Raw genomic sequence first — 12336 nt, 5'->3', positions numbered from 1 at the left:
TATTTTAAACAATTATCATTTAGCAATAAGTTCATTATCATTATATGTTTCGGTCTGATTAATGATATTTTGGTACTCAGAATTTAACATAAGAATGCATCTTTTAGCCTATGATTGTTTTGTCTAGGAATACAAAAGTTATTTCCCCTTTCCTAAATTTCGCCATTTACAATCGAGGACGAATATGGAGAGCGACGAAGATGAGGAAGAGTGGACAAAACCAGTTGATCAAACAATTAAAGACACGGATGTAACGTGCAGTCAACAGAGAACAGGTGCATCTAAATAAATGAAAGTGGCATAGATCTATAAAATTAAAATACACTACAGTATCCCCCACACAACCTATTTTCGGGGCGACACGAAAACCCCAAATATACCCAAATCTTACCCAAATATACCCAAATCTTACCCCAAATATACCCAAATCTTACCCAAATATACCCAAATCTGGTCATATATGACTTATTTAGCAATGAATAAGATCAATCTTGTTAATAATGTGTTAATTGAAAACTTTTAAACTGATCTAGACATATTTTTCAAAGATTTAGCTATTTTAAACAGTTATTATCGAGAGAAATGAATGACCGGAAACACCGGATAGCGCCGAAACATCGGGAAGCACCTTTATAAAACATAAAAGGGATGTTCTGATCAGGTTTTGAGTGCTATAAATCGATTGTTCATTTAAAAAATATATAATTTGATAAATTTTTGGCTAATTAGATTTCATATATTACGGTAGTAAGATAGTTTACATAGTAACATTATGCGAGTGCTTTCCGGTCCTGCGATCCTTTCAATTAGACATAAAAATATTTGAAGATATTTTGAATATTTAAGTGCTCCTGAGTGTAATATTTCATATTTTATGAATTGATTATAATGTTTCCCTAAGCGGATTAATCGATAATTACCGAAAAAAAATACTAACCAACGCACAGGAATGTTCACTTCACGAATGTAAAAGCACGAGCGGAAATTGATATATTAGATATACTTCTTTAATTATAGGGTTAGATTTGTATTTAAAATTAATATATTATTTGAAAATGTAAGAAAATATGATAAATATTTGTCCAATTAGGTCCCATCATTACGGTCATACAATAATATACATTTTGTGCTTTCCGGTCTCGAATCAAAATAAAGAAACTTTTTTCTAAACGAAAATCAGAGCATAACTAAAACATTTATCATATATGATTTTGCAACTGGAGATAATGTCAAAATACGTACAAAAATATACAAACACATGATACATATATACATACAACAGCGATTTTTTTCCTTCTTTAATAGGGTCCGTAAAACGGACCCTTTCCCAATTGAAAATAATGACCATTTTTCCCAATTTCAGACCAAATTATTCCCAAAAATGACCTACACCCGACATCATGAAATTCGCTGATTATAGAAAATATGTTCCGAATTTTAATCGAGTGTTTCGCTAATTTTGACCAAAGGGCAAATATTCAGTTAAAATTCAGAACATGTTCTCTGTCATCACAAGCGCGAATTTAATCAATCGCACCATGCATTGTTTTCGGTAACCGGTTTCCACGATCTTTTTCTGTAGAACCAGTGACAAACTGTGCGAACAATGAGTCACAACAGCAAATATAATGTTCAAAGGCTAACAAAATCCAAGCTTGCTGGCTGCAAAAGCCTTGTGGAGTTCAGATTCTCACGGGCATCTTCACAGCCTGTTCTGACTGAGGAAACGTCCGTTGAATGGTCGACATCGGTGTCGTTTTCATGTCAGAGTCAGGAGAACTCTTACAAGTAAGTGTAACTCCGGTTGAATTTGTGCCAGAGTGTGTGCCTTTAGAACAACCATCGTTATCTCAGAGTCAGGCCACTGTATCATGTTGTGATGATCAGAACACTAGCTCTAGTGTAACTCAATTAAATCCAGGAAAGGGGTTATTGTAATTTTGTTACACAAAATTCCCAATTAGGATGAAAACGACGCTATTTTTCCCAAATCGTCCGGACGCGGACGCTTTCCCAAAATGGCAAAAAAAATCGCTGTACAAACATAAAGCAGATGACGAACTAATAAAAATTATCATAGCTGTGTTCAGCTTTAACTAAACATTTATAAACACAAATTAAAGAAAAGACTGATTTGTATTAATTGTTATGAATACGACGATCCAGAATTTCTATACATGTTTTCTTATCTTAATGATAACGTGATGTAAGCGGTAATGGTCGTCTTTTAAAAAACTGATAGTGAAAATTGATAATTTGGATATTTTAGTGTTAATATAAGTTATTATCAGTGAAAAAGAAGTGGGAATAATAAGCATTATGTTAGTGCACTTATTAATATGACTAAAAAGACAAATAAGAAACGAAAAGAAAGGAATAGTAGTGATGGCGAAGCGAACAATAGCAAAATACCTAAACAAAGAGGCCCGTCTGTGGAGCAGGAGGTATGCGTTTCTGTAAGTGAGATTTTAGGGAAAACTAACACAGTGTTATATGGGGAAGACAGTGTAAGTCATTTACAAGAGGGTGATTGTGCTAGTGCTAGTGCTAGTACTTGTGCGGACATAAGTGTATTCGAGGACTCTGGGAATAATCCTACTCCACACAACACCAACAAAATGGCGGAAAGTAATAAAGAGCCTACTAACGCTGACATTGTCAAAATTCTTGAAAACATTAATAATAGATTAGGAGCTGTTGAGCAAAAGCTTGATGGACTTGATAAGTTAGAGAAACGGATGGATACGTTTGAAAAAGATATGAGGAGCCTGTGGGTAGCGATAGACGAGAGGGGCAAGCGGGTGGACGAGCGTGTGGCCAAGGTGGAAGACAAGGTGGACGGGATGGATATCGGGGCGGGGCTGATGGCTAACCGGATTTCGGATCTTGAAAAGGAGAGGGACTCTTTTAAGGGACGATGTTGTTTATTTGAAGTCGCAATCAATGCGCAACAATCTTGTATTTACCGGGATACCGGAAGACGGGGGCCATGAGTCATTCGAGGTAACGGAGAGAAAACTATGGGACCACCTTCATACGGTGATGAAGGTTGCTAAGGAAACCGCTCAAGGTATCCGGTTTGAGCGGGTCCATCGCTCCCCGAGCGCGCCAACTCCGGGAAAGACCAGATCTATTGTGGCCAAGTTAACTTATTTTCAGGATAGGGAGCTTGTGCGTAGGCAGTATAAGGAACTTATAAATACTAAGTATAATGTGTTTGAACAGTTTCCCCCGGAAGTGGTTGCAAAATGACGGAGGCTACTTCCAAAGATGAAAGAAGCACGGAGGCAAGACAAGAAGGCGTGGATTGCGTATGATACGCTCTACATCGATGGTGTGGCCGTGAAGGTATAGGGACACGTTGAGGGTGAGCTATCTGTGCTTTCTTGGAATGTACAGGGACTTTCTGCTCATAAACAGCAGTGTGCCAATTTTGTAAATATTATTTCATCCCATGATATTTGTTTTCTCTTTGAAACCTGGTCTTGTTCTAAAAGTAATATCAACCTAACTGGTTACATTTCACATATGTATAGAAAATTTCAGCATAGAAATGCCCGAAGAAATAGTGGTGGTGTTTTAATTTGTTATAAAGAACATTTTAAAGATGGTATAACAATTGTTAAAAATGATTTTGACACTATTATTTGGCTTAAGTTAGACAAAAATTTCTTTCATATTGAAAATGATATATACCTGTGTGGTGCTTATATATGGGGTGAGGATTCCCCCGCATACAATACTTTCAATGTTGATCTATTTGATTTGTTGGAAACTGATATATCTACTTTTGAAGAACTTGGGAAAGTACTTGTTTTTGGTGATTTAAATAGTCGTGTTGGCAATAAGCGCGATTTTATAACGCATGATAATTTTAATTCTTTAACTGATGATGCAGATTATGAGCCAGATATTTACTCTGTCAGGGCCTCAGTAGACACTAGATTAAATAATCATGGTATTAAATTACTAGATATTTGTAAATCTACATGTTTACGTATTGTGAATGGTCGAGTAGGTAATACTAATAAATACACTTATTTTTCCCAAACGGATCATCGGTTATTGACTACCTATTAGCGCATGAGCACAGTTTTTCATTGTTAAAATATTTTACAATCGGGTCATTTAATGAGTGGAGTGATCACGCTCTGTTACATTTTTCATTATATTGTAATAATAAAACACCTGACCCGTATAGTTATTCTGAAGTCAAATATAAATGGGATAATAATTTTAAAGCCCAATTTAGGGCTGGAATTATATCTATGTTACCACATTTTAATACTGTTGTAAATGATATTGATTGTACTAATAAAGAATCTGTTAACGAGGTTGTAAATTCTTTTACAAATATTGTACGCAATGTAGCGGACCCTTTATTCTCTAAACGTTGTACTTTTAAAGATGTACCCATATTTGACAATGATTCTTGTATAAAAAATGCTGAGTGGTTTGATGCAGCTTGTGCTAATGCTCGAACTCATTATTTAGATGCCTTGAATTTATATAATGTTTGCAAAAATGACAATAGTCGTACTGAGTTATGCCATAAGAAAAAAGTGTATAAGGATTTAGTACGCAAAAAGAAAAATCAATGTTATAGAATTAAAATGCAGGAAATTGAAAATCTTAGAAAGCAGAAACCAAAAGATTTCTGGAAATATTTTAAATCAAAAACAAAAACTGTAAAAAATGATATTTCACTAGATGAGTTTAAACTGTTTTTTGAAAATATTAGTAACAATATTGTTGACTGTACCAATGATGAGTCTGAATCATTTTGTGATAATAACGACTTTAGTCAGCCTAATACTGCATATCCTGAATTAGATAATCCGATTAGTATCGATGAGGTGAGATATGCTATTAAGTCATTAAAGCGTGGCAAAACAATTGGAAATGATTGTATGTTGAATGAATATTTTATTGAATGTGCAGATTTTTTAACTTCACATATTTGTGATGTATTTAATTGTATTTTGAACTCTGGAGATTACCCTGATAAATGGACAGAAGGCATTATTGTACCTCTGCATAAAAAAGGCTGTGCGAATGATGTTAATAATTATAGGGGGATTACTTTAGTTAGCTGTTTTTCAAAATTGTTCACGACTATATTAAATAGACGCATCGAGCTTATATGTGAGAGTAATTTAAAGTTCTCCGCGTTACGTAGTATAGAGGAGAACTGTTGTCTTGACACGGTATATCACAAAATCGTTCAAGCGTTGTATAAGGGATTAAATATTGGTGAGCGATTTTGGTGTGTTGAATATCAGTTCTACGGCCCTGCCCGTGTATACAAACTACTGGCACTCTTGTCGTCCGTTTAATGTATTTCTGCAATATATTAAATTTAGATAATATAAAAAAGAAAAGATTAACCACTGTCCCCACAAATATAAAATGTATTTATCACCAATACCAATACCCGTTTGTGAATTTCTTGTATATATGTTTTGCGCACATGTTATTGCAAAATGTTATTTTGTAATCTGTGCTTCTTCAATAAAGTTCTGTTCTGTTCTGTTCTGCTCTGTATTTTCAGTAGCATAATGTGCATCACATACACAGGATGTGCATAATGTATGTAAATTCTTCAGTTCATTTCACTGGCTGGTAGGTGATATTAAAACTATGTACTTGAAACGAGTTGGAACGCACGTGCGATTTTCCCACCTAAAACTGAAACTAAACACCTTACAGGCAGTACATACATATATATACTTTCTTCACATGAATTTCATACATTTTTATTATCTTGCAATTAGCTATCCCACAGGTATTTGATATTTAATCAGAAAATGAAATAAAACTATCGATGTATCAAGTCACAGAAGCTTCATATTCAAAAGAACTATCTTCCTTCTTAAAAATAACGATCTCTAAAGAACACATATGTTTATAGAAGGGGCCGGGTGCGCGGGGGAAGGGTTGATTTTTGCGGAAGATGCGTACTTTATCGTCTGATTGAATATCAAGTTGATGTGGCTAGAAAAGGTGATGATATCAGTTTTCTTCAGGATCTTACGTGAAAGAAGGCAGTGAACAGCTCTGTTTATCAAGTGAAATAAATAAGAAATTGGTCCTAAAGTTTCATTTTTTACAAGGATCGTTAAGCGAAAGCAAGTCACATTACAAGGTGTTATCACGGACAGTTATTCTCATTACCACCTCACTGAAAATCGTTGACATGAATACATTGCTCAGTAATTTGGTCATAGTTCAATATTTTCGAATTATTTATAGGAAATAAATTACCAAAACAGTCATAATACGTTCGTTTCACATAATTATTAGTAAATTTGCTCTAAATATAATGTATTTTGAGAAGATTTGGGTGTATTTGGGTAAGATTTGGGTATATTTGGGTTTTTCGTGCGGCCGCTATTTTCGACCACAACCTATTTCCGACCGCCTAGGACTTTGTATGATAAAAATCTTAAATTACAAGCCAAATTTATCAGTTGTGATTGTTTCACTGTTTAGAGCAGAGACAGAACATGTTAGGAACATATTCTCCTTCAGATTTGGTACTTGGAAGTTTATATAAATTCTTTTTACCTTATGTAGCAGTACCATGTTTTCATGAGGTTTTTCTTATTACCAAAAAACCTGCATCTTTCCTTGTCTACTACCATATCAGTATTTATATATCTTTTGCACTAAATGTTTATTGCTTAACACATGCTTACTACCAGAATTGTGAAGCATACTATTATTAAATTATTTTGACAATGCAATCATGATGCCTGTCCTTGCAACAATTTTCTTCATTTTAAGCAATTTGAAATATTTGGAATGTCAAAAGCTTAGCAATTATATAAAACATTGTCATCTGTGACAGCTATCAATGTAGCAGATGTGACACCCTGGTTCTCTGGAGTAATTGAGCACATGATATAGTTCTTTAGATAATGCACTAAATTTTGGCTGCCATTTACTTTACCCTACCCCCTGTAATTTAGGTGCCAATTTAGGCAAGTGTACCTACAGTGTATTGATCTGCCATGTTGGTTTTGGTGTTTGTTGCCAGACTTGAATTTTGGATGTTCTATGTTTGCCATGTTGTAGTGAAACTACAGTAAAAGTTTAGTGCGATTTCATTTTGCTGGAAGGAAAATACCACCTGTGGTCGAATTTAGGTTGTAAATTTTCAGCATGACTTCCTACTGATGGCTTTCAAAATCATCATGCCAGGGAATCGATTGGTAAGAAACTTGAAACTTAAATGGTATGCTTTTATAGCACTTATGCTGATAGAAAGTGTTGGACAATAAAACAAAGATTTGGACTTGCATTTGTATAAAACTGCACAGAAAACTTGTTAAGCGGTCGAAAACTAGTTGTTCTGGGATACTGATACTGATGATAAACCCGAACAGAAAATGAGGTTTTTTACCTGTAACTTTTTTTATTTCTGCAAATTGTAATCAATGGTCGGTATCAAAATGAAGCTTAACCTTTGCTGAAAACTTTACATAATTCAAATTTATATTTAGTAAGCAAACTCACACGAAGTGAGGCCCTGAAAGGGGTATGTAAAATGGGGACTGTATGAACGTTGACTGATGATAAATTCAAACACTTTTGACTTTGTCATTTACAAAAATTTCTTGGTATTATTATATTGAAACTTTCCCCAAAAAGCTGCAACAGTCATTCCTTATCAAGTAATGAAAAGTTACCAAATGTCAGGCCTTCATGTTTCGACAGTGAGCATGTGCAAAAAACAACCTCTTCCCCAGTAATTTTGGATAAATATTTTTTATACAAATAAATGTAAGTCATTTATTTATACAGAATATTTTCAAATTTTGTTTTTGTTTACACCAGTTGGTGTTGTAAGTGGAAACTATTAGATGGTGTGTTCAATTTTATAAATAACCGATTGCAATCGAATATTTCCAAGGTGGTCGACTTTATCATCTGTCAGGGTTTATCATCAGTACCAGTATAGATAAAATTTACCTCATCCACAGGAGTCTGAAATTCTATCAATAAGACCATAGAAGTGGATCTTTACAAAAAATACCCCTATTCTATCAATAAGACCATAGAAGGGTATTTTTTGTAAAGATAGACTTCTATGGTCTTATTGATAGAATTTCAGACTCCTGTGCCTCGACATAATATTTGCCTGTTTCAACATTGACAACAACCGCCACGTATCTTTTAGTTTGGATTACATTTTTTTGCATGCTTAAGTGTTTTTGAATGACAAATCAATTGGGGTTTTTTTTTATCATAAAATTTAGTGATAAAGTTTTATGAGGTGTTAAAGTCATTTTGACATGTAAGTTGTACAATAGTCTAAATAATGAGACCTTGGGTAGACCGATTTTAGATTTTGATATTTTACGTTGTCTACCTAAAGAGGGGGATATTGACCTGTCAAAAAATATTTATAACGATATTTAACTCTTCAGTACAATTATTTGGACCAAGTTGTACATGTACATTTTAACAAAGAAGTATAAAATACACAGTATGGCAATAGGAGATAATCTCTCGTATTGAGGTGGTGTCACTGCGTTATCTTATTGAAGCGTTTGCTGACTTGATCACTCGTGATCAAATCAACAGACCCTCATAAATTATCACACTGGCGATATGGCTGGCAGGTAATAACTGGATCGGGTCCAATTTTCAAACGACAACAGTTACTGTTGATTTCTCAGACTTCTAATCATAAATTCATTCCTTCCCCAATGTAGAAAATACTAATAGGCTAAACATTAAAAAATCACCATTATCATCATAAACAAACGATCTGATAGAAAAATTTTCACAACATATCTGCTGTCTGTTTCATACACCAGTAAATATGTTTTGTTACAAATTCACCATGTTTTAAAAATTGCATTGACAGTAAAAGCTTAAATCCTTGTAAAAATTCAAGTAATTTAATATTGCGCTAATACACATAGAGTTAGCCTGAGATGTTGTGCTGCCAATTATCTTGACTTCTGTCTGGTACCTGTAAAAGATGGTCTAAGATAATGTTGGTCAGTTGAGTGAAAAACTAAGTCACTAGGTCAGTTTATTGGAAAAACTTGGTTGATGGTTCTACTTTACATAAAACATTGTAAGAATTAATGTTTGTCTACATGAAATCTACTTTAATTAATATCACAAAAATGTTCCTCCAGTGACCCAATACCGTGTTTGTTCAAATAATTTTAGTGAATCTAAAACATTGCCACCAGAGAGGTTAGTCACCTTTCTATAAGCCCATCTTTGAAAGAGCAAGGCGTTTTATTTGAACACCCGTGGCTGCGGGTGGTCGGTGTCCAAAAGCATGTCCGCTCTCTTTAAGTCAAACAGTTTTCATCCGATCTTCACAAAACTTGCTGACAATGTTTGTGGGCATAATATCTCAGCCAGTCTCGATAACCAGCCAAATCGCCCCAGTCACTTGGATTATGGCCCTTGAATTACTCGAAAAGCTGTGAATTTAGCCTTGTCCGCTCTCTTAAGTCGAACAGTTTTCACCTGATCTTCACCAGACTTGGTGACAAGGTTTGTGGGCATAATATCTCAGCCAAGTTCGATAACCTCCCAAATCGCCCCAGGCACTGTTGGATTATGGCCCTTAAACTACTCGAAATTTTTTTATGATACGTAACTGAATATTTAGACAGGGGTATTTTGCGACAGTCTGGCACTCTTGTTATATTTGTCATATGCATACATTGGATACATTAAAAATCTTCTTGTCAGAAAACACTGGCCCAATTTCAAAATAATTTTGCAGATATTTTACTTGCATGACTCTCTACCAAAATATCATGGCTCTCTTGTTTCTTCATGTTTTGACTTAACCTTTAGCCTACTGGCGGCAAGTAATTCTGTCTTTGCGACCAGTGCAGATCAAGATCAGCCTGCATGCCCGTGCAGGCTGATTATGGTCTGCACTGTTCACTATTCAGTCAGTAGATTTTCAGTGAACACCCAGGGCCCTTCAAGTGGTAAATGGTATGGTCCAAATTGAATGATAGCTGACCAGTCCATTTCTGAAAATTTAGCAGGCCAGGGTAAAGGTTAATTATTGTTGAGATATAAACCAGTCAGTAGCACAAACAATGGACCTGGAACTTACGTAAGGAGTCCTGTAAAAATAAATAATATAAAACCAGTCTTTTGTTGCATTCACTTCTCAGGGAATCATCTAAGATCAACTTTTATTGACATACCATAATATTTTGGAGGAAAACCTGGAAGAAAATTAAAACGTGTTTCTCTTTTTTTTTTCCAGAAAATCACTCACATGTTATACTGCACATAGACATAGACTGTTTTTATGCTCAAGTGGAAATGCTTAGAAACCCAGAATTGAGGAATAAACCACTAGGCAAGCTCATTTTTCATGTTTTATTCTTGTAATTTATTTACATATTCCTTTGGTTTGTTAACACATTGCTAAGTAATGTTCCTACCATTATATAAACCAAAAGTGTTGAGATAAATGCTGTTTACATAGCACATAATGAGAAAATAAACAATTACATGTACTGCATTTGCGACCAGCATGAATCCAGATCAGTCTGTGTATCCATGCAGTCTGATCAGAATCTATACTGTTCACTTTCAAACCCTATGATAGGTAGACTAGTCGTTAGCGAACAGTATTTATCCTGAAAAGGCTGCACAGATGTGCAGGCTGATCTGGAATCATGCTGGTCACAAATGCAGTATGTTGATTTTCTCATGATGCATTTCATATTATCTTTCATGTCTACCATTTTTAGGGGCATTCCTAACACAAAATCTGCTACAGATTAGACAATAATTTCTCACAGGGCTCTGAAATTTTGTTTATTGATAAAGAAATTCCCTTGTATTGTTTCTACATGTTGAAGGGTTATGACAAGTGTCATTATACCTTTAATGTGATATTGGTTTTGTCAGCAGTCTAAAGATCTATTAAGTATCTAGAATTTGGACTCCCAAAATGGCTGCCAATTTTTTCAAGGGAGATAAATATAAAATAGAAGTTACATAATAAACTTTCTTGTCTCTTAAGTTGGTCTTGAATAAGTATATTTTTCAGATATATTTTGCATTTCGTCCAGGTATTCAACAGAAGTATATTATTGTGACATGTAACTATGTTGCTAGAGAACGGGGACTCACCAAACTAATGACCATTAAAGATGCTCGAGAGAAATGTCCAGACCTGGTCCTTGTTAGTGGAGAGGACCTGACGAATTACAGACACATGTCTTATAAAATTTCAAGTAAGTAGCCACCTGTATTACACAGCCATTGGCAGTGAGTCTATGAGGTAACTACCAAATTTGCTTTTTTTCAACTTGTCTGAAGCAGCCACCTGCTTTAAGCAGCCAGATTATGTGGCTATCTTGGCTGGCTGCTAACACAGGTTTTACTGTTTCCTTTTTAATGCCCATTTCAAAGAAACAGTTATATTATTTGATGCCATTTGCATCTGTCCGTCCTTCAGTCTGTCTGTCATAATTTGTGTCTGCAGCATAACTTTATAACCATTTAAGGTATTTACTCAAACTTGGCAGATAGGTAGATGGCGATGAGACAATGTGCATAGCACACGAACCGGCTCTGTAGGTCAGCGGTCAAGGTCACAAATTGAGCTAAAATATCAAAATTGGTCCAGAGCATAACTAAAGAAGCATGCAAGGTATTGACTTCAAACTTGGCATGTAGGTAGGTTGCAATGAGACGATATGAAGAACACATGAACTGGTTCTGCAGGTTAAAGGTCAAGGTCACAAATTGGGCTCAAAGGTCAAATTTGTCGTCGGTTATATTTCGTGTCCGGAGCATAACTTATTAACCATTCAAGGTATTGATTTCAGATTTGAGATGTAGGTAGGTGACGATGTGCAGAGTGCTTGAACCAGGGTGGTAGGTCAAAGGTCATATTACAGCAAGGTCAAATCTGCCCCTGCCCATTATATTTTATGTCTAGAGCATAACTTAAAAAGTAAAGGTGTTGACTTGAAACTTGGAATATAAGCAGAAGATGATGGAACAATGTGCAGACTGCAACAGTCTACATTACACCCCCTACCACCAATTTACCCCTCAACCCCCATCCCCTCACCCCCCTAAAAAAATTTAATTTCTTAATCTTTAATATCCTGTCACCACCACCGCGCTCACCCACACCAACACCCTGCTCTCCCTCCAATCTGACCACCCAGCCCCCACCCCTTCCTCGACCCACCCACCCAAAATAGTTTTCATTTAGTTTCTTCCCCTTTTCTATCCTGTCACTGCAACAATCTATGTTACCCCCACTGCCCTGCCATTTGATGAGACGCCTAATTCAGTAAGGGGGAGAATGTTTCT

The 12336-nt window shown here is 35.4% G+C and overlaps 1 protein-coding gene across 2 annotated transcripts in view; it reads left to right on the top strand.

Annotated features, from left to right (window-relative positions):
• The first annotated feature begins 158 nt into the window (after window positions 1-158).
• Window positions 159-12336, top strand: part of LOC123522965 (DNA polymerase iota-like) — a 32193-nt gene continuing 20015 nt past the window's right edge. Inside the window, exons 1-3 of one of the 2 annotated variants that reach the window (XM_045300513.2) lie at window positions 159-275; window positions 10262-10357; window positions 11079-11243. In XM_045300513.2, the coding sequence (XP_045156448.2) occupies window positions 185-275; window positions 10262-10357; window positions 11079-11243 (352 nt within the window). In that variant the 5' untranslated portion in view covers window positions 159-184. Of the gene's footprint in view, window positions 276-6085; window positions 7215-10261; window positions 10358-11078; window positions 11244-12336 lie in introns of those variants that run through there. The other variant, XM_053549459.1, reaches the window with a different exon arrangement.

Source organism: Mercenaria mercenaria, chromosome 8, assembly GCF_021730395.1.
Source record: "Mercenaria mercenaria strain notata chromosome 8, MADL_Memer_1, whole genome shotgun sequence".
NCBI lineage: Eukaryota > Metazoa > Mollusca > Bivalvia > Venerida > Veneridae > Mercenaria > Mercenaria mercenaria.
The sequence above is the reverse complement of the archived record's forward strand: the minus strand, read 5'-3'. Positions and strand labels throughout refer to the sequence as shown.